Source organism: Drosophila elegans, unplaced genomic scaffold (genome assembly GCF_018152505.1).
Source record: "Drosophila elegans isolate 14027-0461.03 unplaced genomic scaffold, ASM1815250v1 contig_149, whole genome shotgun sequence".
NCBI lineage: Eukaryota > Metazoa > Arthropoda > Insecta > Diptera > Drosophilidae > Drosophila > Drosophila elegans.
The window spans coordinates 18,061,001-18,086,867 of record NW_024545513.1 but is presented as its reverse complement, the minus strand read 5'-3'; the positions used below and the strand labels follow the sequence as shown (position 1 = coordinate 18,086,867).

General features: G+C 37.5%; 1 protein-coding gene across 9 annotated transcripts in view; it reads left to right on the top strand.

The window, feature by feature from the left end:
* Positions 1–19,815, top strand: part of LOC108144202 (insulin-like growth factor 2 mRNA-binding protein 1) — a 31,637-nt gene extending 11,822 nt beyond the window's left edge. For 3 of the 9 annotated variants that reach the window (XM_017268892.2, XM_017268876.2, XM_017268884.2), the window contains 5 exons: positions 16,166–16,339; positions 17,100–17,474; positions 17,529–18,261; positions 18,620–18,775; positions 18,869–19,815. In XM_017268892.2, coding sequence (XP_017124381.1) covers positions 16,166–16,339; positions 17,100–17,474; positions 17,529–18,261; positions 18,620–18,775; positions 18,869–19,276 — 1,846 coding nt within the window. In that variant the 3' untranslated portion in view covers positions 19,277–19,815. Of the gene's footprint in view, positions 1–9,956; positions 10,271–16,165; positions 16,340–17,099; positions 17,475–17,528; positions 18,262–18,619; positions 18,776–18,868 lie in introns of those variants that run through there. The other 6 variants (XM_017268899.2, XM_017268906.2, XM_017268921.2 and 3 more) reach the window with 6 other exon arrangements.
* The last annotated feature ends 6,052 nt before the right edge of the window (positions 19,816–25,867 follow it).

The window sequence follows — 25,867 nt, the reverse complement described above, 5'->3', positions numbered from 1 at the left end:
ACAAAAAAAAAAACAAAAAAATCAAAAACCAAAAACCAAAAACCCCCTCCGAAAACATTATACCCCAACATTATTCCTCCATCTTTCATTGATCTTGATGTAGCTTTTGTAGTTTGTTGTATGATGCTTTTTAGCTTTTTAGTGCGGGTTCTTAGCCACAACCACCCACCCACCAACCTATCCACTTAGAAATCCGATACTCTTACCCCTGATCAAAAGATCAGATCAGAACAGATCCGAACAGATCAGATCAGAACAGATAGTTTGGCAACTACTTTAGCTAGCTGGTCGAAAATGGCGCCAAATGCTTTTTAGTTACGCCTTTGCCTCGATTCGATGCGCCCCTCCAAGGTTTTCGGGGGAAAAAAAAAATGGGAAAAGGAAAAAAAAATTGTAGCCTCTCAAAGGTAATGGGAAACCCGGAAAGGGAAGATCCTTGGGCAGATCCTTTTACGGAATTGGAGATTCTACGATCTGCTCTCGCTCTGGCAATCCACAATTGCACAAATTATCACGCCAAATAACATGAAGTTTGCCCCTCACACGATGGCCCTCCTACTTTTGCCACCCTACCCTGCCAACACCCCCCTTTTGGACATACAACGCTGCTAAATAGCAGCTAATTTCCTGTGATAAATTGGGCATATCACCAAAAAATACACAATAACAACAACAACAACAACAAAATGGCTCTCAGGGAGGAAGGAGGAGGAGGGAGGACCTAAGAATCCTCAGCCCCGTAGACCCTCGTCAAGTTGCCCCCTCGAGCCAAGCTCAAGTGGTGTAAGTAAACACTGAGCGGCCTAGAACAAACTGGGGCTGGGGTTAGGCCAAACCATCATCATTGTCACATAAAAAAGCCCCGGGAAGCGTTAGCCAGTCAGTCACTCACTCACTACCTGTCTCGCCCCTTTTACAGCCCCTCAATTCGCAATTCCCCGCAATGCCGATCCCTATTTCCCAATTCCGATCCTGATCCCGATTTCTTGGCCAACCCCCGATCCAACAGAATTGATATACTTGCCGCACGCTGCTCGAACAGGAGCACTAAAAAAGCAACACAGCATCTGAAAAAAAAAAAAAAAAAAAGAGTAGGGTGTAGTAGTAGGGTAGGGTGGGGTAGGATAGGGTAGGGTAGGGTTGAACTCACTCACTTAGCATCCTTCGGGCGGAATCGTATCGCTTTTGTGGCGAAAGACGAATGGCGAATGGCGGAGGGCGAATGGCGAAAGGGAGGTGCAAAAAGATCAATGAAGGACAGCACTACTGGCGACCAAAGATCGAAGTTCCTTCGGGCAGCCAAAGAAAATGTTTGTGTATGCACCTCTAAACAGATTATAATTCTTTTTTTTTTTTTTTCGTTCGTATATTTATGTTGATAAAAGGAAATCTGAGAGCTCAGAGCACGCTCAGCTCAATAGTACAGTAGCTGGGAAAGTTGCTAGTGCCAAAGACCTAAACGGATTATGATAATAAACAATATCACTTGACAATATCGGGGGACTGCTACAAAATAATTAGTGTTGTGAAAATATTTTGGATAACAACAATGAGATAACATTGTAAGAATTGGTCAAATAAACTGGAACTTTTTCAGCACATTTATTGTAGCATACTTTTTTTTGGGGGGATTCTTTTAGGCTTTTCAGATTAAAACATATATCGCTAACTTATATTTGTATTACATAAATACTTAAGTGTCACATAGTAAAAATCAAAGAATACTTAATCACTGACCTAAATTTGAGTGTAAGGGATCCTATGATCCTATGATTAAAAGCAACTTAGATGAGAAAAGATTCGTGCGATGCTTGCATACTTATGATAAGGATTTGGTTAAAAAATTAGACAATTCGCTTGCATAAAAAAATATTATTTATAAAGTTATAAAAATTTTTAACTAGTTAAAGTAAAATTATATGATTTTGTTTAAAGAATTAATTCAGTTTGACCATAAACTTATATTGGATTATAGCGCAATTCCATATAAAATAGCATAATATGGAAAATAATATGAATATTTCTATATGAGTTTTGCAACAATAGCAGGACCATAAATACAAATATTGTTGGGCGCACTTTTATAAAGCTTATTCAGAAAAAAAGTATCTTAGAAGTTGATGATTAGGGTGAGATAAAACAAGGTTGCTACTGATTCAACTTGCTGTTGTTGTCCTAAGACGTTGATTGTGAATCTTCTACAAAAAAAAAAAGAAAAAAAAAACAAAAATTAATCCCCGCTGCGGCAAAGATTGTTCTGGTTGCGTGTTAAGCCGCTTGTTGCAACAACTACTAAGCCGGTAGGCAAACGCAGGCAAAAGCCTGGAGCGCTAAAAAAAAAAAAACACAAACTAATTTCCAGCAGAGGAACGCAAGGTAAACAAAACAGCCAACGCCAGAGTAGGGCAAAAATACAAAATAATATGAATAAATGTAGAAAAAGTTGTGGAAAAAAAGCGCAGAGACATAGAGACCATAGCGACCATAGCGACCAAGACCAGAAAGAATCTCACAGCTCAGCAGCGGCAGCAGACAACGCCAACGAAACCGAAAACGAAATCTTTTTCTGTAGCAATTGGTTTAATCCGCCAAAGGAAACATGCCGCTGCCGCAGGAGGCATCTTTTTTTCGCCAGGTTTGATTTGCTTTTGGTTGGCTCTTGCTTTTGCTTTTGCTTTGCTTTGGCTTTGCTTTGCCTTGGTTTGGCTCTAATTTTTTTTTTGGACTTGAACTTGGAGTTGGTCTTGGTCTTGGTCTTGGGTTTCGTGCTTGGGATTTAGCTTAGAAAAGAAGGGTTGACCCAGAATGCCGGCGATAGAGATGAGATCTCATCTCTGGAATCTGTACGTTCGTTCGTTCGGTTGGTCGATGGTTGGTTGGTTGGTTGGTTGGTTGGTTGGTTGGTTCATTCGTTTGTGTGTTGGTGATCTCATGATCAGGTTTCTCAGGAGAGTTGGCGGTTGGAAATATGATTTTGGCTGAGTTTAGGGGCTTTCCTGCCCATTTCATTGTGTATAGTTTTTTTGTTTTTTTTTTGTGCTTTTGTTGTTGTATTTGCCCTCGTGTTTGTTCGTTTTTCTAGTCGCAAAAACGCAAAACACGTTTCTCATATTTCCAACTCGTCGCTCTCTTTTCTGCGAGTGCCCGGGCTCAAACATTTTTAATTATACAAGAGGCGGCTTCCCTTCTTCCCTTGTTCCCTTCATCCGCTGGCTTCTAATGTTAATGTTTGTTCACTTGCGAATGGGGAGGGGCCTTGCCAATTTGTCCTTTGCCACTTTGCTGCGCTTCTTTTCTAATCGCAACCCTTTTTCGACATCGCCATCGCCATCTGTATCTGCATATCTGGGTATCTTCTGTATCTTTTGTATCTGGGTATCTGTATCTTTGCCTCGCCTCGCTTCGCCTCGCCTGCCACTTAGCCGTAGAAGAAGCGTACTTTCTGGATGCCGGGAACAAATTTGATTCCCATCGATTATCAACTCGCAGGGAGGCCAAACTTCTTCGCTTGCCTGCTGATCCTCTGAGCCTGCTGCTCGGCTTTTTTGATTGACAGTCAAATTAGTAGAGCTCCTTGGGCGACAAGGCTTTCTCATTTTTTTTTTTTTTTTTTTGGGGGGGTAGCACAGCATCTATCCAGCTAACCAGCTAACCAGCCAACCAGCTAACCAGCTCACCAGCTAACCCTAGAGCTGCTCAACAGCTGCTTCTCCTCAAAAAACGGGGCCTGACCTTGGTTTATCGTTTATCCATTCATTCCGATCGCCCCCGCCTTTGTCATCACTTCACAATGCCAGCCAAAATCGGGCCAAAACCCGATTCACATGAGCCCAGACTTGTGCTGTGTATATATGGAGATGATTTTGCACTGAGCCAAACAAAATATATACTATTCAAATTGATAGAAAGTTTGTTAGTTGAATCATACAATTTGATGTAAATTTAAACCAAGGGCTATCCCTAACCTTTTTTCCACTTATTTACTTTGTTACAGAAAAAGTTTAAATTAATTTCAATTACCATACAAATGGCATATCTAAATTTCAAAAACTGTTAATCCATTTTATCAATTTAAATTTTGACAAATGTCAATAACGTTTTTCAGCTAACATATGTACATTTTTTAGCAAAATGTAGCACTGATACAGATTTAAGTTTACAATTTTTTTTTATTAAAAATAAATACATTTTTAGTTAAATAATTATATTGTATAATGTAAGCTGTATAGTATCTACACTTATTAGACCAGACAAAATCACCTGATTTTATATTATAAATACGTTTGGGTGAATATTCTAATTTACTGAACACTACGAAATGAAGCTATGTAGAAATGTCTGATTTTTGTGCTACATTAACTGTATCTCATTAGGCTTAGATTTTCTCAGTGTAGCTGCGTTGTATAGAATCAAATGAATGAATGGCGGGGGAGGTAGAAATGGTTTACGTACACTTTACCTACATTTGTCCAAAAAAAAAAAAAAAACATATTCTCTGGCCCATAATGAGCAGCTTGTTTGAATGTGGTTCGGGGATTTGGGGGGCTGGGGGCTGGTAAGGCGTGGCCCGCCAAATTTCCGCTGCCGCGAACTGCGATTGCTGCTGCCACTGCTGCTGGAAATTGAAGTTGTTGCACAGCGGAAGAGCAGAAGGACACCGACTTTGGCAAATCGGTCCGGACAGTAGCAAACAGGATGCACATATTTTGTGTGTTTCGGTACTGATACTGGTACTGGTACTGGTACTGGTAGTCCTACTCCAGGTAGACAGGTATCGGTGGAGGTAGCAACTGCCCAAGTGTGCGTTTTGTGTGTGTGTGGGAGTTTCGTGATAGTTCTCAGGTACAAAACAAGAGCAGTCTTGGCCTGCCCTAATTTAAAGGTGATGCTGTAACCGGGTTAAGCCTTCAAGGATCATTCCATTCACATTTTATTTGGAATTCAATAAGGTTCTTCATCGCAACTATGGTCTCTTTCATCAAATCATGGATATATCACCTAAATTCGAATTGTTACTTCAAGTAAATAGTATTTTGTCGCAAATTCTGATTGATAGACGAAGATAAGATATTCAAAGTTGACTTTTCCTTAAGATTTATTCAATACTTTCATATGTGGACAAATATTTGGAATATTTATTTGTTATATAACATATATTTTCCATCGAAAGGAATTCATTTTGCTATATGCTTTCAATTTAATTTGAATTTAACTTTATCTTAAAGATGTAATTTTCAAAGATTTCAGCTTAAGCACAAAATTAAAAATCCCATCCAAATTGTAAATTGTCAAATTATAAAGATGAATTACTTTCGTTTGCAAACTAAACAGCATTGCATTCCGATTTGTAGGTTATCGTTCATCGAACATCGATTATGCTGCATCTAATTTAAAAACATCTTCCTTCCTCTGTCTGTCTTCCTACCTCCGTCTCTTTCCCACTCTGTTGCCGCAAATTCTTGCTGGTTGTGTTCTTATTTCTTTTCTACCACATTTTTGTGTTCTCCTTTTTGGGTTTGTGTTCATTAGAAATTTCCAAGAATTCGAACGACAAACGCACACATGCGCAAGCCAGACTAAAAAAAGAGAGGGAAGAAGAGTATAGCGATGTATGAGAGATCTGGAGATTCGAGTTACTGCTGGCTTAGTTTTCCAAAACCAAAAACCCAAAACCCAAAATGAAAAAAAAAACGCTGCCAAGGAGAGACACAAATACACGTTCGTGTGATTTTTGTTAAATGATGAGAGCGTTGGAGACAAGAATCTCTCATGCCTTCGTTTTTTTTAGATCAATGCAACTCACCCGTATTGAGCCTAAAAAATATCTAAAGATATTTGTAAACCTCAGGTGAAAAACCATTAACCCTAGAAGGATTAAGTATTTGAAAAACTGGAACCAAGCATTTTTAAACGATAATAAACCATCGTAAAATTAGCATATTTTTTTGTTTTTTTGTTTCTGAACATACTATACAAGGATTGTGCGTATTCTTAATTCATAATTTTGAATCAGAATTGCTAAAATGAATTCTAATATTACATTTGTTACATTTCTAATTTAGCCTTAGGCGATTTAGTTGCATTCCTAAAATAAAATACATTTTGTTTTACTTCTAAATGCTAAAGTATTGTTTTAAATAAATGTCCCAGAGCCAGAAGAGGTTATTGCCAAGATCCTTAGGTGATTGTTATCCTGGGCTATTGTTATCCGACCTGCGGGCACCGCTCTAAGGATGGCAACTGCTGTTCCGGTACACGTGGCAGAAAGGACACCTTTCCAGGACTTTCTTCACCGTTAGGGCCACTTTCTTTAGTTTTGGCACCAGCTGCCAGTTGCGATCAGTCAACGAGCAAGCCAACCAACCAACTAACCAACCAACCAACCAACCCTTTTCGTGTCTTCAAGTGTTCCCGCTGATCTTGGAGATCCCCGTGATCGTGGCGTGTTCGACACGCAGGTAGGACCTCAAAATTACCTGACAGGGTCTGGTCAGGGTCTTGTCCTGTTCCGTGTGACCTCTTCCTGTCTAGCCCATTGTTTGTTTTATTTGTTCTCCCCCTCCCGATAGTGAAGAAAGCATTTCACCGATGGGTTATGTAGGGGTTGCGTTCTTTTCTTTTATTTTCCATTCGATTCGATTCAAGTCGCGTTTAAGTCGACAGCTGCCAAAAAAAGCTTTCATCGGTTTCTTTGGCGAGAGCAAAGCTACACGAAAGCTTTCTGTCCTTACAATCGAGTCCAGCATTAGAACTACTGTAGAACACGGTAAATAATTGCCAACTGAATTAAAGACGACTTAAAGTAAACATATTTTCTAAACATTATTATTAAGAACCAAAGATATCGACCCCAAATTTTAATAGACCTATGATTATTATTTATTGACAAGTGAGGTTAAAGTAGTCGTGTAATTTAAAGAGAGATTTACGGAAGATTATGGTTTATAGTTAATACTAGTCAAAGAGTTTACAACTAACATTTAAACCTTGTATTCAATTAGTAAACTTTTTCCGAAAGGAAAGAAATTGATGTGTCTAGTACCGATTGACAAAAAAAAAAGTAAAAAAAAAAGATATTTAAGCAATAAATTTGATAAAAAAAAATTAAATTTAAATAAATTAAGTTAAATTTAGTTGGCTCACAAAGAATGGATTTCGGGAAAAACTTACCGAATATCCAATGCGATTATTATATTTTCAAGTCACCATAAATTCCACTTGCAAAAATAAGAATTTGGTGGTGACATCTCCCTTCCTATCGATATTTTAATTGGGGCACTCCTAAGCAGTTGACCACTGCTGTGGGTGCGAGTGTTTTTGGTTTTTGGGGTTTGCGCACTATCAGCGATTCGTGATCAACGTGGCCGGCTGCTAGGGGCGCTGCTGCTGCGGCCGTTGAACCGCCGAAATGAGCAGCGCTTCACTTTTCTCTGCTGTCCTCTTATTTCTGTATCAACTTTAAGCGGGTTGTTGCCGCCTGTTTACAACTGTTTTTACCGTTGCTTTCGCTTGATTCCGCCGCTTTTGCGGTCAACACATGTTGCCAAACATTTTTTTTCTGCCACTGCGGGGGCGACGCTGACGTCGACGGTGACGACGCCGACCAGTGTGCAATGTCACGTGTGTGTCACAAATAGCAAAGCAAGAGCGAAAGAGAGAGAGAGGGAAAGAGGGGAGGCAATAAATGGCCGGAAATAACAAATAGTTGACGCGCACTATCGTCTTCGCAGATTGTTGTTGCTTTGACTGCTGCCGGGCAGAAACGACAAACATGCCCCCACATACACACACACAAAAAGTCCACACGCAGAACGCATGCAATGCGTGACGTAATCAGTTATTGCACTTGGCCAAAGAGAGCAACCAAAAAACCACAAAGAGCGCATGGATAATCACACAATGAAAGATCACGTCAAAGAGAAAAAGAAAGAGAGCACACTTGACTGCAAAATATTAGACAATTTGTTTATTGATAAGATCATATTTATTTTAAGTTAAAGTAAAATATTCTCGATTGAAATCAGGGTTATAAATTATATGTTTACTATGTGTTTAAAATAGATTTGTCCATTTTTAATATTTTCTTAAAAGTAACCGAAGATTAAAGTTTTTAATTTAATTTTAATTTTAATTCTTGGTGCAAATTATCATAAATAAATGTTTTTTACGAACACAGCTAGATTATTTACTAGTTTGCTGACAAATGACAAATCTAAAATAGCTTTAGTGTTTTTTTTCTTAAATTAATTAAAATTCTTAAAAGGATAAATTTCATTAAAATTATAAAAGAACATATTTCAAATAATAATTGTTAAATTTTTATAAAGGCATAATCAATGCCACTTTTTCCCGACTGAAAACATTTGTCTTACAATTGCAAATATAATGCATGCCATAAATTGTTCTTTCAAGATCATTAGATCTATAAAGACTATATTTTATTTATTACCTCTAATCCCCACGACCATCTGGCAACGCCATTCAACGTAACCGCTTAACGTGGTCATTTCTCTTTCTCCTACTTCTGCCGTCTTTTTGCACACACTTATATTACACAGGCGAAAATAACCGAAGTTATTGGAGCTCGGCAAATCTCTCGCTCGCTTGCTCACTTGTCGGCTCTCCCACTCTCCTTGTTGTTGCTGCTTTTGCGGTGTGTTGCCATTGTTGTTGCACTGACGCCGTCAGCTCTCCGCTTTTCTCAGCTTTTTTTTCATTTTTTTATTTTTTTTTGTCCACATTGGCATTCCCGTTTGGCTCGCCTGTTCTCCACCGCTTTGGCCGAGCTCATTTTGCTCATACTCTCTGCATTTTGCGGTTGTCTTTTCGGAAATACGCGCGTCGTAGTTGTACAACAGACTCAATAAGCAACAACTATAACAATAAATACAACAACACGGCTAATTTTACAAATAAAAACTGAAACGGCAAAAAATTTAAAATATAGGCGCGTGTGTTTGAGTGTGCGTTGGCAGTTGTTTTTTCAATTTTTTCATCCTACGCCTTGCACACCTCATTCTTTTGCGCGAAAAAAAAACTTTAAAAGGTTGCAAAAAACTAGCGCCTAGCGTTTTGTTGCGCTTTTTTTTCTCATACGCATTTGCCATTAAAAAAACAAAAACAACAGTGAGTGTGAAGAAAAAACGAAAATAGGTGTCTCGATTTTTTCCACGCCCTGCTGCTTCCTCTGTTTCGTGGCTTTTTGTGTAGTTTTTCAAAACGGTTTATCATTTGCACACCGACACCATTGCATTTAGCAGAAAGTGGAAAAAACAAAATTTTTGAGTGTACCGTTATGCCGGCTTTTCTTCTAGTTCTTTATGCCTCCTTCGCCTTGGAAAATGTGTCTGTCTGTGTGTGTGTGTGTGTGTGTGTGTGCGAGAGTCAACAATAGAAATCAATTTAGATAAACTGACCTACTTCCCACTAACTTGCTAAACGCAACAGTTGGCAACCCTGCTCTGCTGACCGCTAATTAGCAAAACACGTTTCTTCCAGTGGAAAACATAACGGTTCACCGATATGTATCGATAGGCAAGCCTGCGAGATCGATTGCACTGCATTGTGTATGTGTGTGAGTCATTTGTGAAGGAGGAGGGGTAAAAAGAAAAAGAACACGCCAGCGCATCCAGCAGAAATCACAGTCCAACGGCGAATTAAAGCCCATACGCATGACCAAAAACGACAAAAAAAAACCAAATCATATCAGCAACAGCAACATCTTTTTATGCCCCCTACTTCTACACAGTTTTTTGTGTGTGATTAACAAGTAAGCGCGTGGATCGGAAAAGTGAGACAGAAGATGGTGGGAGGCAGAGGAATAAGAGTGGGAGGAGAGGAGCGGAGAGTGAGAGTGAGAGAGAACCTCCCCCCTCTCCAACTCACTGAACGCGTTTGTGTGCGTGACATATTTGTCATAAACGTTCTCTTCTTTTTGTTTTAGTTTCTTTTTTTTTGCGAATTGTGAAATAGACGAAATCGAAAAAATTCATACAAAAGCAAAAAAGAAAAAACCAGAAAGACCAATGCCAAAGTGTGTGATCGGTTAGAAAAAGAGCGAGTGTGTGGAAGGAGAGTAGAGATAAGGGAAAAGTTTTGCACTGCAAAGAAAAATAAATCAAATATCAACAGCAAAAACAGTCGGCCAGCCGCGTAACAAATACAAAAACAAAATGCACAGTAACAACAATATCAGCAGACTCAACAACAACATCAGCAACAACAACAATTTTTATCAACAAAAACAATCGTTTATACGCTATTTGGATCGGTGAGTTTGCGTGTTGCCCGCCACCCACCGTCCCTTACCCCGTTTTTAATTTCCCCACATTTCGCACCATGGCAAAAACTATATATTTTAGTGGCTCAAACTCAACATTTTTGAACCACTCTACGCACATGTAAGCCATATAACACATTTTGATATAATTTCCTATCATGCCAGCAAAAGGTGCGAATCCATCAAAGTCATATGTTTTGTATCTAGATTAAATTCATAAGACCACTGAACCACTTCACCGCTCCCTTTCCCTAATCCAAGATTTGCGAAGCTAGATTTTTCTGGCAAACACCTCTCAAGACCTCTGAAGTTCTTCGTTTTACTTAAATTGGCATTCAAAATGTGAATTATGGGATTTGCTAAGAAGGTTAATCATTTGAATGCTAAGTAAACAAACCACATCCAACCGAAGCTTAACTTTAAGTCCATTTTGTGTTCAAAATAATATAACTATAGGCACCAAATGAATGGCGTTAAGTTAGTGATTCATTTGAAGAATAATCGCTTAACTATTAAACAAAGTGGAACATATTTTAAAATGTGGGTTGTTTTTCAAAAAGAATCTTTTATTTTTTTTTGATTATTACAAAATATCAAGGAATTTACATAACATTGACTTCATATAGTTACAAGTTTCTCTCCTTCAATTTTACCATTTGTGAATACAACGCTCGGTTTTATTTGTTTATTTTCTATTAATTGTGGCCCGTGCCACGCCCACCGCCCTTCGGTTGCATACGACACTCAGCCAACCAGCCTCCGCGCCCCTTCTTTCGACCACCTCTTTTCGCCATTTTGTGTACGTGTGCATGATGATGATAATCGCCAAAGCACAAACCAACCAAACGGACAAACAAAAAAACAAAAAGCAATTGTATCCATGGAGTGGAAAATAGAACGAATTTGTCATAGAAATGGCTATACACAATTAAGGTTAAGATAATAGCTACAAAATTTCAAAATACGTGATTTTAAAGCCTTTGAATAAAGCTGTGACGATTTTTAATAAATAGATGAAAGTCATGAAATGTATGGTAAACTTTGATTTAAGATATAAGAAGACAGTGCTTTATATTTTAAAATGTCTTAGGATCACCCCATTTAAATATTTTAACATTCATTAAAATATATTTTAAGGAATAGGCAATTAATTTGACAACATTTTTCGGACGGATGTTATAAAATGTAAATGCTATTACCGTAAGGTTGCATTGGTGAATCCCCTGGCACACTGAAGGTGACAGATTCACTTTGTTCGGATCGGAAAACGCAATGTGCGACAAGTGATGAATTTCACTGTGGGTGTTGGTGGGAGGGGGGTGGCAATGAGAAGCGTTCCCACACCAACGTACACCAATTTAGGTCAAAGCAGCCAGCAACAATGTTAGCGTTGTGCTTTTCGCTGCTGTATTCGTTGCACCAATCGTTCCTCCTTCCCTCTGTCTCAGCATTTTCCCTATCACTGAAACACCCCTCACACAGAAAAAAAGTATCTCTTGATTTAAAATCGAATATTTATCTATTTAATATATTGATAATATAATGATGATAAGCTAGAGCAAAGTAAAAGATGTCTTGAGTTTAAACCTTAGTGCTGCCCCATTTTTTTGTTTCTAGAAGTTTTTTTTTTAAATATATGTATGACAATACTTAAGTGATTGAAGTGCCGGTATCATATCCAAAAATCAATAAATTCACCATAAAAATAATTCTTTTCATACAGCTGCAAGTTTGAAACAAGTTGACAAAACAAATCAGTTTTTGCTACTTTTTTTTTTTTTAGAAAATAAATGGTAAAAAAGCTTGGGGGCAAATAAAAATGCAAGGAAAACAAGAAACTAAAGGAACGGCAACTAATGAGAAAACTAAGCTTAGTAGTTTTTTTATGGCTGACAGTGAGTGTGTGGTGTTTGTCAGCAACTTGTGGAATGCCATGAAAATAGAACACCACACATAAATACATACATACATATGTATGTGGCACATGCGTGTCTGGGCGCAGTGTTAAGGAATACATTCGTATTGTGTGCAAGCGCCAAGTATTAATATATTCATGAGACAAAAATAAAGTTGCAATACAAAGAAATCAGCCAGCAGATTTCCGACTTTTTCATTCATAAAAATCATACAACAAAAAAGAAAGAAAAACAAAAAGGAGGATGAAAGAAAGCACACACATGCAACGCGTGCACTGATAAAGCAGCGTCCTGCATATGTGTTTGACTGCAGTGAGCGCCGCCTTTTTATAAAAGACATAAAAGCTAAAAAAAAAAGAAATAAATACGCCAGGGCGGCTTACGTTGATTTCGATTGCGCTGAAAATGTCGTATATTGATTGGGATTGGAATTGGCTGTGTATTGTATATTGCATCTGATGTACATGCATGCGTGTGCATACAGCTGTGTGCACACGAATAGTGCTTTACTTTTTTTTTTTTGTTTTTCAACTTCAAGTGGTGCGTTATTTGACCAAAAACTTGGTTAATAATTATTTTGTAGTATCGGTCACTTTATGGTAAAATTATAATGGTTATATAATTTGCTGTAGGAATATTTTTAATTGAGCTAAACTTGCTTAAACAATACCCAAAATATGTCCAATGTTTGGATGGGAGGTTTTAGGCTACAAATTAAAATATGTCCAGTTCAAAGATTTTCAATCTGCTAGTTAAGTTTTCAATGTACTACAACTTTTTTTTTTATTTGCCCGACTGTAAGCCATCGCATTAAGGTCGCGCATTGATAACAAAGCTTTTCCAGGTGCCAATATGTGTGCGTGTTTATTTGCGTTTGTGTGATTGCGCCAGAGGTCATTTGCTTAGAATCGGTCACATGTCAGGTAAAAAAAGACAACATCAATACACATGAAAATATGTGTATAGGCAAATACCCCAGTAAAACGAAAACAACCACAACAAAACAACAAAAGTAAAATTGTTGCACTGTCTGCTGTCAAATGACAGTGAGAGAAACAGAGATAGAAGAACAAAGAGAGGGAAGCAGAGAAAGAAAGAGAAAACGATGCGCTCTCCTCTCTTATTGGATGCAGCCGGTGTGCTAGACGCAACAACAACCACAACAAAAAACAACAACATAACGCAACGTCAACGAACTGCAACTTGTCATTTGCATCAAAAGCAAAACAACAAACACACCGCGTAGCAGATGTGACGCATGCTCAGCAATTACAGTTAACCGACACAGTTTGACCGTCATTGGGGAGTATCGGATTCCAGCGAATCCAAGTTTTCCAGCGGAGCAAAGGAAAAATAGCAAACGGTGGCAGAATTTGCTCCACGTTTTGCCAGCGGTTCCTGGAAAAGCGCCACAGGCCCCGATAAATCGCATGAGAATTTTGCTGGCATAAACATATGTATAGGAAAACCGGTCAAAGCGGGAGTGCAAAGTGGAGAAAATAGAAAAAAAAAATGTAAACCGGGAGGGCCATGGAAGCAGCGGATGGTCTGTGAATGGCAAATGGAATGCTGAAATGTCGGCATGCGTCAATCTTTTTCCTTTTTTTATCTCGTTTTCTCAGTTCTCCCTCTTCTAGTTTTCATTTACTGTAACTCACAACAATGAAGATGATCATGTTTTTTTTTAAAGTTTCTAACATCAGTAAAGAACGATTCACGACCGTAACAAAAGCCGAGTTTTTAAAAATTTTTTAAAATGATTTTTTAATGATTCTAAACTAAAATAAAAGAATATCTTTTTATCTTAAAAAATATATTGTCTTGAACACTGCTGTCTAAATTTTGAATTATCGTTGAATTGATAGTTGTTTTGCTTTTAATATCTACATATGTACATACATACATACATATATATATAATTGCAGACGTAAGAGAGGCATTGTGTTCAAAATTTTAACATATATTAAAAAAAATGTTTACGTATTGAATTTCTGTTATTTCCGAAAAAAATAAAATGATAAATATGATTATACAAACTTTGAAGTTCATAAAAACATGGTTCATGATACCAGCTTACACAATGTTTGAAACTCACGCATGCGGTCTGCCGGCTAATTAAAGATCATTCATGAAAGCGAGTTAAAACACAAACAACGTGTGTGAGAACGAAAAAAAATTATAACTGTTAATTAAGAAAAGTGCCAAACCCACAAAAGCGAATGAGATTACAGAGAAAAAAAGAACAACAACAAGGCGAGAATGAAAGAAACAAAATGAGCAAGCTCCACGCGTCTACTCTTTTTTCATTCCTTTTCCTTTCCTCTTCCCCCTTCTTTTTGGTGGCTTTCTCGGGTGCTCTTTTTTTTTTTTTTTGTTAACTTAGTGGCGACGTCGTCGACGGGAGTGAAATTACTTCCAAGAAAAATAAACACGATATTAAATGTGCAACATTCCAGGCGTCGTTTGCGTTTGCCATCGCCGTCGTCTTTTCTCCTTCTTATTTTTGTCCTACTCTTTCTTTGGGCTCTTCGAAGATCAACAACAACGGCACCAAAACACGACAACATTGGTACACAGAAAAAAAAATCAGTTCAGTATTAAATCAGAATACTCAATCGAATTGTATTTTTTATGTGTAAAAAATATTTGTAGATAAATATTTTTCGTTTTTGTCATCTTTATGTCAAAATGAATACTCAACCTTATCGATTTGACGTTTTTCACATAATTAATATGTTTTCTTTGAATGCATTTTTAACAAATGGTTTATGATGCAAAATTTTTTTTGGATTGAAAAAAAACGAAGGATTAACGCCAATGTTCATATCTTTGTCAATATTGTTTACTGTTTATTAGTTACATCTCCAAAATATGAACAAAATATCTGTAAAATTTGACGGATGCAAGTTGGGGTAACTTAAATTAAATTACAAAGCCAAACAGTAGGTCTAAAAAGAGTTTTGTTATATTCGTAATGGTTAAAAAATGTATTCTCTTCAAAAATAAATAAAAACTGTAGTATAATAAAGTGATAAAAACAAATCATTACATTTTTTGTATAAAATTTGGGGTAGGAGTATCGTTGTGAAAGTTCCTGATACATATACATATGTATGCGTTGAATGTACTTCCTGTTTTTTTCTCGCACCCACTCTCACAATTTCGCTCTCTGTGCCCTGCTTTGGAATTGAATGTATATGTAACATTTTTGCACTTTTCCCATTCACCCCAAACACAAACACGCATTCGCACAGCGACAAAGTTTTGCCATCCTCTTTTTAATCGTTCACGTGTCCGGGGATCTGTGCTCCTTTTTGTGTTTTGCATCTCTTGGATTATCTTCCCACCCTAATCCCTACCGCTTTCCCCAAAAATGTATTCTTGCCCGCTTCAATCGCTAGATGCTAGTTGCGCTGCTTGATCTCGCTCTGTCTTTGTGTTTTTTTTTTTATCATCTGTCTTCTCTCAGTGCTGCCAGAATCTGGGGAAAAACTAACAAGTTAATTAATATAATCCACAAAAATGGATATGTATTTTTTGTATAAAGTCGACACTTGTTTATTAGGCATGGAAGTTACACATGGACTTTTTTAAGAATTAGAATTGCTTAAATTCTGCGAGAGCTTTACATTTTCTTCACCAAACAATAGATAACTCTTGTATATTTTTTGCTTAAATTCTGGCAACACTTGTCCCATTGCTTCTCGACAGAACTCTTTTACCCGACTGCTTTCTCTTTACTACCTATTACTACTTTTCTTTTATTCGCATATAATTTCTTATCTAATTCATTTTCCCATTTCCCCCACTCACCCACTTCCTTCCCTCTTGTTTTTTGGACTACTATCATTACTACTACTACCATTTCTACCTACTACAACAACTATACACCTACAACTACTATTTTTGCTTCTTTTGTGTTTGTTTGTTTTTCTTGTTCTTGTGTGTTTTTACGCTATTTTCTTCACAGTGTTACGACATCAAAAATCTTAATAAGCGGCATACCGATGCAAACACGTTTCGAAGACATCGAACCGCTACTGAAGCCCTATGGCATCGTCAAACAGTGTGAGGCTATTTCTAGTAAGGATCAAAATACTCAAACAGTACATATAACATTCGAAAATCCTGAGCAGGCGCAAAGGTATATACCCAAAACTACTCATCTAAAAACTATTCATCTAAGAATCGTTCTAAGCGGATTTTTCAACCTAGCACCAGACCTCAATAGAGAACCATTGATTTCTTAAAGGTTTTTCGTGAGAGTCTAGTGTTAGGCATATATTCAGATACAAATTTCTCTTTATCGGGCAGGGTGGCGAATGTTTGGGGGTTTATTTTTGGGGTTGTGACGAATGCGGTTGTGTGTGGCTTACCTACCTCTTTACCCATATTTAGCGTTTTTTCCAAATTACCCAAATGGCCATATTTATCTCAAATTTCGATCAAAGTTTGGCAAATTAAACATTTAAAATATGTAGTAAATGATAAATGTTTAAAGGCAATCCAATATAAGAAAGGAACACTAACTATTTATTTATTTACAACAAAATTTAAAAGAAAAATAGTGAAAATATACAATGCAGAAATCAAATGTTAAAGTATTTAATTTGAAGTTTCTCAATTCGATTGTGACTTCAATACCATATGAATACCTTTAATTGGATTGCTAAACATAATGTTTAAAGATGCAGATGTGCAAAATGTATAAAATTTTGCAATTAATATTTTGCATTAATTAAACTGTTTCTCAAAATGTTAGCAACATGTGTTGGAATTGCATGTAAGATAAGCAGATCTGGGATGGGATTAGCTGTATTTCTTCAAAACTGTCTCATGACAGCTGAATACTTGACTTAACTTATCAATAATTCTCCCATTCTATCATTCCTTCTCCCACACAGAGCTGCTGGTGGTCTAAACGGTGTCGAGTTCGAGGGTAGCAAGCTGCATGCCGAGCAGCTGGACAAGAACCAGCGGCGTAGCCAGCGCAACCAGCGCAATCCGTATCCGGGTATGCCCGGCCCCGGACGCCAGGCGGACTTCCCGCTACGCATCCTTGTGCAGAGCGAGATGGTGGGTGCCATCATTGGCCGCCAGGGCAGCACCATCAGGACGATCACACAACAGAGCCGTGCTCGCGTCGACGTCCATCGCAAGGAGAACGTTGGCTCGCTGGAGAAATCGATCACGATCTATGGCAATCCGGAGAATTGCACCAATGCCTGCAAGCGCATCCTGGAGGTGATGCAGCAGGAGGCCCTCTCTACGAATAAGGGGTAGGTTGTCGTCTTTGCCTCTTGGCTGTAAACAATTTCTAAATAGCTATAAAGAGAACAACTCTCCCACGATTGCAGTGAAATTTGCCTCAAAATACTCGCCCACAACAATCTGATTGGACGGATTATTGGCAAGTCGGGCAATACCATCAAACGGATCATGCAGGACACCGATACGAAGATCACCGTCAGCTCGATCAACGACATCAACAGCTTCAATTTGGAGCGGATCATCACGGTCAAGGGATTGATTGAGAACATGTCGCGTGCTGAGAACCAGATTAGCACCAAACTGCGCCAAAGCTACGAGAACGACCTGCAGGCGATGGCGCCGCAGAGTCTCATGTTCCCCGGTCTCCATCCCATGGCAATGATGTCGACACCGGGCAACGGCATGGTCTTCAATACGAGCATGCCGTTCCCCTCGTGTCAAAGCTTTGCCATGTCCAAGACCCCGGCCAGCGTGGTGCCACCGGTCTTCCCCAATGACCTGCAGGAGACCACCTATCTCTACATACCGAACAACGCTGTCGGCGCCATCATAGGCACTAAGGGCTCGCACATCCGGAGCATCATGCGCTTCTCGAACGCATCCCTCAAAATAGCCCCCCTTGACGCCGACAAGCCGCTGGACCAACAAACGGAGCGCAAGGTGACGATTGTTGGCACACCGGAGGGTCAGTGGAAGGCGCAGTACATGATCTTCGAGAAGATGCGCGAAGAGGGCTTCATGTGTGGCACGGACGACGTGCGCCTCACAGTTGAATTGCTTGTGGCGAGCTCTCAGGTAAATAAACCATTTCGATCGATAGAGTACTCTTCAGTTATAATTATATTTACAGCCGTCTTACTATTTTTGTAGTCCCTTTTTTGTTTCAATTAATAAAAAACATAAATTAACTAGTGGTACGAGACGTAGATGATGGGCTATTAAAAATATAGTTAAAACCTATCTGAACAGACTTATGTTTTTGTTTGGCGATTACAAATTCAATGTGAAACATGTTAAACAAATTAAATAAATAAGTTGTATATCTTTTTGAGTCGCCAATAGTTAAGAAACCTAGCTTTTGCAAGGCAAAAATTCTCGGCATGCCGCGGCTTACGCCTTTTATAAACTTTTATCTAACTCATTTCGATTTTAGGTGGGTCGCATTATTGGCAAGGGTGGCCAGAATGTGCGCGAATTGCAGCGCGTGACGGGCAGCGTGATCAAGTTGCCGGAGCATGCACTTGCACCGCCATCCGGCGGCGATGAGGAGACACCGGTGCACATTATCGGACCATTCTACAGCGTACAGGTGAGTGTGTAGACACATGTAGATGCGGGAAAGGGGATTCTAATTGTTGTTGCACAATTAACGCCTCAATTCCGTTCATTCGTTTCATTTTAGTCTGCACAGCGACGCATCCGTGCCATGATGCTGTCGACAAATCCGCCGCCAATAACCAAAAAACAGAAAGCTGCCAAAGAACAATTGCAACAACAGCAACAGAACCTCGCCGGAGCTGCGACCAGCGGGTCCCAGCAGCAGCAACAGCAGCAGCCACAGTCGCCATCGCAACAGCAGGCGCTGCCGCCGCAATTGCATCATCAGCCAGTGTCGTCTGCGTCGTCATCGTCGACGCCGCCTGCACACCATCAGCAGCAAGCGTCGACGGCAGCGACCTCACACCAGTTGCAGCAGCAGCAGCAGCAGCAGCAGCAACAGCAGCAGCAGCCATCGCCGCCGCCACCGGGCAATGCAACTGCGGCCGCAGCCCAGCAGCAGCAGCAGCAGCTGGCGAGCTCACAGCAGTGAGCGGGAAGCATCGATGAATAAGAACACCGGCGCCGTAGCAGCAACACTAATAGCAGCAACATCAGCAACATCAGTAACATCAGCAACATCAGCAACAGTAGCAACAGCAACAGCAGCAGCAACAGCAACATCAATATCAACGACAGCAGCAACAGCGCCAACAATAGCCAAGGCAGGGTTTTCTTCTGTTGATACTACCTCCACAACAACACACCCATAATCTTCAATCCCCCAACAATCACCCACCCACTACTATTTACAACCCCGTAATTACATGCTAACCGTAGGCGCCACCTTTGTGCTGGCACAGGCGACGGCAAAAGTAAGCAAATAACCTGGAGCATAAACAAAAACAAAATCATATAGGGCAACACACCAAGTACATCAAAAAGTTTCCCGTGCGAAGAAGCTGTACTGGTTTTAATGAGTGAATTGCAACTTTTAATTAGAAGCATAGCAAAAGTCACACACACACACAGCAAGAAAAACAATAACAACATTCTTCATTTGCATACTAAGAAATAAAGAGAAAACTTAAATCGAAAGCGCAATCAATCACCCAAACTACTAAAACACCCAGCCCCAAACTTGTGTTGTTGTTCTGTTAGGTGTACAATTTTGTGTCGGTTAACAATTCGGCACCGCCCAACAAGTTTTCTTTTTCAAGGCAGTGTGGCACTATGTCTTGAAATATTCATAGTTTTTTTTTAAAGTAAACAATATTTTCAACAACAACACAAACAGTCAAAGTAACTAAAGAGAAAACCCCCAAATTTATCAACTCACAATTTAAATGCAAGAAAGGAAATTAAAGGATAAAGAAGGAAAGTTTAGTAGTGTATGCGTTATATTTTTTTTAAATATATTTAAATATAAAACGTTTATTTTTAATTATTTTTTTTTAACAAAGATTTAGTAAGCGTATATTTAGGTGGAAAGAATAGAAGAAGAGAAGTGAGCAAAGCGCAAGAGCATGAGATTGAGAATCAAGAAAGAAAAAAAGGAACAAACATTTGTTTGGTTCCAACACAACCGAAAATTGTACACAAGCAAAAATTATAACCAAGGAAAATCAAACAAAAAAAAAAAAAAAAAAGAAAGAAAGAAAACAATACAGACATGGAAAACAACAAAAGCGTCAAAAACACAAAAACATAACTATTTTGAGCCTACGATCCACAACAAAAAATGTAAAGAATGTTTCTATCAAGCACTCATTTCTGGGTTATAACAAATGTATAACAGTTGATAAAGTTATGTGTACAATGTGCAACAGTTGATGCAACTGTTGGCGCACCCACTGTTATACGTAGTATAACAGACCTCAACCCAAACCCCAAACCACCAAAAAGAAACCACTATCTATGTATACAATATCGTTAAGAGCTGTACTGGATGGATTGATGGACGGATGAGTGTGTATATTGGGACTATATCGATAGAAAGGGATGTGGACGGAACAAGAAACGCCAGCGAGAGCAATGTTTACTGTACTGTACAGCTGTAAAATAGTTTTTTCGATGCCCGAAACGTTGTTTGTAAGGATGGATACGACGAATACCAGTCATTTTTTTTTTTTTTTGCAAGGGAACGAGTTACAAGAATTGTTGATTATACTTAGTGCGAAAGCAGGCGAAGGAGAAGACAAAGGATCGAGAGGATATAAGAACGCTACAGCAAATGCAAAAAGCGAGAGATAGTGTTAATAAAAACTATTGTAATGTGTTTGCCTTGAAATGAAAACAAAACTAACTAGAAATGAAATAACGGTGCTGAAATGTTAATTTTTTTTAATCGATCGTTAACGTTAAGTGTTACGTTATAACGTTTGAGCGTGTATGAGAGACAAGCTGTTATACATGGATGGGACACTGCACTACACAAGAACATAAGCCAGCCAATCCGCACCTAAATCAAAGTCTAATTCATAGCCACAAAGCAATCAAAACCGATGGATGCATTTTGTAGAAATCGTAAATGTAGCGGAAACAGACAATATATTACCATAACCGTATGACCAAAATACCATAGCTAGAGGCCGCAACCCAAGTAACTGAATCGGAGCAACAAACAATCAAACTACAATCTACACCAGCCAAAATAAGCAACAATAGCAATAGCCCAATTTTGTGTTGTTTTGATATAGCTATTATCTAATTATTAACTATATATTTTTTTTTGTAACGTAAATGTTAAACAAATTGCTATTCCATAGAATTAATGTTACGAGGTAGTTGAACGAACAGACAGTCAACCAAATCAAATCAAAGCCCCAAACCCTAGCAATCCAACCCTTTTGTTTGTATAACACTTGCTTCGAAGGCAGACAGTTTAAAAACACCACAAAAAAACTCAAGGCAAAATCAACATTTCGGCAAAAAACAAAAAGCAAACCTAACAAAATACAACATTTCGGTCAAACAAGCAAAAAAAAGAGAAACTTTTGAGCTGAACATTATTTTGGATGAAATAAAAGTAATACAAATTTTGGATAAAAACTGAAAACCATCTACAAGCGTGTACAAGCTTTAGGACAGCCCAATTTTTGAAATATCACATTTTCTTAGTTCTTTTTTAAGAAGAAACAAAAGAAAACAAGCAGAAGCAGAAAAGATGAAGAATTTGAAGAAGATTGAAAAAGTAATTAAAATACCTCAATGTAAGTGCATTATCTTCTACAAAAAAAAAAAAAAATAAATAAAAAAAAATAAAACTAAAAACAAACTTGCGAAGCGTGAAAATGGATATAAAAGCTAAAACATCCTAATGAGAAAAAAAATTATGAGAAACAACCATAAAAATTAAACGTAGTGTATAAGCAAACAAATAAGAAAAACTAATAATAAAAGAACCATTACGAATCTAACTAGAACCGGAATCAGAAAAACATTGGAGAAGGCATATCACCAAATCACAGAAGAAGTTAACGCATTTCGATGATTAATCTTCTAAAAGACAAAAAGGCGAATGGATATTTTTCCAAAAGTTTCTCCCGAGCCCAAAGGATACGAATCGGAATCGGTATCCAAATCCGAATCCGAATTCAATCCGAATCCAAACCGAATCCAATCCAAATGAAACCCACAGCAACCAATCAAACAATCACTCACCCACCAAAACCCTACGCGAAATAGGTTTGGGTCGAACTCCCCACCCGGACCATATGTACCAACTGAAGCTTAAGCTGAAGCAGATCAATCAAGAACAGAGGAATGTAGGAGATAAAGGAGCAGGAAGGGATGAGGAGGGGATGGGAAGTGTATATAAGAATATTGCTGGGCACTAACATTGATCTTTATATACGAGAATCAAGCCGCTATATATGTATATATATGCGATATATATGTGTATGTTGAAAATGCGTGACATTTTGTTTTGTTATACTTGAGAATCTATAATATATATATATATATATATATATATATATATATATATATATATATATATATATATATAATATATGTATATACATTTAATGCATTTTGCCACTTGTTTATAATGATTAATTATTTTAATTAATTATGCCTTCCTTTTTTTTCTACGGAAAAATGTCCAAAGCTGTCAATATAAAGACCCATACATATACATATATATCTATATATAGATATGTGGATCTATGCTTAAAAACGATATTTATAAAGAACGAATGGAATTTTTCTAAAAGATTCCAATAAGGAAAGAACAAAGAAATGAAAATTATTATTCCAAATGCTGAATCAAAGAAAAGTCAGACCGATGAAAGGGACGAGTTAATAATTTAGCTATAGCTCTGGTTTATTTCGACAGGGGGTTTAACACGATAAACATAATATAAATGAGGAAAAAGATCGAAGGAACAACTAAAAACTTGTGAGTAAGCGTGCGCGTTAAAAACGAAGACAAAGATGAGAATAAAGATAATGATAATGATGTAGAAAGAGAACTCAGTTGAAGAACGACGAAGGGAAAGCGATTGTGAGGAGAGTGAAATGCAGAAACGAAATTATTTTTTAGTATTTAGAGGCTATTTTATATCGTTATTAAAGCAGGTAGGAAAGTGAGGCAACGGTTAGAACGAGAGCAATGAGAGCGAAAAATACCAGCAGGAAAAACGAAAATTGAAAGGCGGTTTAGTATGAGCAAGTTAAATTTTAACCCAATGGGAAATCGGAAAAATTGGGCATAACTCGAAAAACCAGAACTTGGCATGAGTGTAGCATTTCGAAATCCCAGAGTACAGTCGACACCAAATTTACAAAACTTTTGGGTTGTAATCTACTTGCAAGGTTGCATACCAATTCTATACATTGCATTTTTCGACAATCCTGTTTCTATTTTTCAAACATTTTCCCATCACTCATGCCAATTTTGTTTCGGTTTTTCTTTCCGGAAAACGTTTAATTAAATTGTCCCATTGAGCGAAAAAAAAAAATGGGAAAGAGAAAAAAGAAAAATGAGAAAAGTACTTTTTTGTGTTGTAAGTTGTGCCAAGTACTGATAACGTTTAAGGTGTGATAAACTCGTTTTTAAATTTAACAACTATTTAAACTATAAAAATTACTTACTAAAACAAAACAAAAAAATTTAAACTTATAAAAAAAAAACTTTTATTATTTAACGACAACCAAAAAAATGCTTTTGATGTACATTTTATACACAAACATATATACACACACACACACACGCGCAAGAACCAACATTACAAAAACACACACCAACCCACAAAAGTACTTCGACAGCCGATTTCTTTGGGATTAAAAGTCCCAAACACATATGTTTAGAACCCGAATAATAAACAACAACAATTTGCTTTGCTACTGGAATTCAGAAGATTTAATTTAATTTTGATTTATAAATATAATTTAACATTAAACGAAAAAAAGCAAGTTTGTACTCTTTAAAAATGCAGTGAAATGATATGAAATAAAAGGAAGGAAGAGGTAAATCGATATCGATAAAAAAGATAAACTCTTTACAAGCATAAAAAAATGTTATAAAACACGGATTAAGGGAAGAATACTTTTTTAAAAAGGAATATTTTTTTATATATGTACATATATATAAATATTTACAAAGGAAAACTAAACGAAAAGAAGGGAAAAACGTTTTTTAGCGGTACAAACATGAGTACAAATCAAGTTTTATTATTTTTTTAAAACATTTTTTTTTGTCTATTATGAGAAGGGATTTTACCTACATATTGAAAGGAGTTTTCTTTAGGCATATACATACAAAAACAGTTTTTTTTTCTTCAATTGTTAGGCGCGTAAAAGTTAGAGAGCAACAGCAGCAGCCGATGAAGGTAGCCAGACAGAGAGAGGAACAGTTGATTAATGAGACATTCTATTAAAGCGAAGATAAGGATTAACGATAGGGATAACGATACAAAAACGAGTTTAATAGTAAGTCAAGCTTGACAACAGAACAGCCAGAAGCAGAAACAACAAACATGGAACAGAAAGCAGCAGAAGAACAGGCAGAGAACCGTTAGCCACGCAGAGAAAGCAGGAAGAAAGCAGAGCAAATAGCCCGAAAAGCCAAGCCGCCACTCACACAGTGAAAATAAGAATTTGAATATAATGAATATTACGAATGAAAAAGGTAAACTATAAACGAGGATTCAGCAATCCTAAGGAAGATAGAACAGCACAAATATAATCGATGCAAATTGGGGGTTCATTATTTTTTTAGTTTCGAAAAGAAATTTGGACGCAAAATCAGCCAGAATCCAGAGCAGCCGAAAAAAGTTAAAAGAAAAAACAGGCAGACAAGATCAAGAATCTAGAATCCAACTCACCCTGAAATACGACACAAAGCAAGTAAAATTGAAAAGCAAATCCAGAACGCATGAAATGGAACAGCGAAACGTATGGAAAACTCATGCGTTTCGAAAAACTAACTATACAAAAAAAGCAAGAAATCGCAGCAGAAAGCGAGATAAACAGAAATCTTAAACCGAAAAATGAAAACTATGCTAATGAAACCGAAACTGAATATAACATTTTTGAGAAGAGAAAACATGAAATAAATCTTTCAACAATTACTATATATTTTTAGCATTTAAGATCCAAAAATGGAAGAAAAAGAAAAACCTATTGTGTCAGCCGTAAGAAAAATATACTAAAAAAGTTTACACAAACACACTTAAAAAACACAAAAAAAAATCCAACAAAATGAAACCCAAAAAAAAGCGATTAAGCATTAACTAAAAACACGCAACAACCGAAGGGATGAAGACCCTAAGTTTTGAGTACACAACCCCACACACTAAATTCTTTATGTAAAATTTGATATGAAAACCCCTATTCGTAATGTAAATGTACAATAGCAACCACACAACATCAAAAATCATCAAAATGATGTATGATGTAGAAAACGCATTGGAACGAAACGAAATAATTTGAGGATAGAAAGGGAAAGGAAAGGAGAAGCAAACGAAACGAAATAGAATGAGATGAAAGCGAAACTAGTTCAAAGATTTCTCTTTGCCCCGACCACTGAGCTTTGTTTGTTTGTTTTTGTACATTTCAAGCATTTTGAATATATATATACCTATATATTTGATAGTCCTTATTTAATATTATTCATATATATATATATATATATAATATA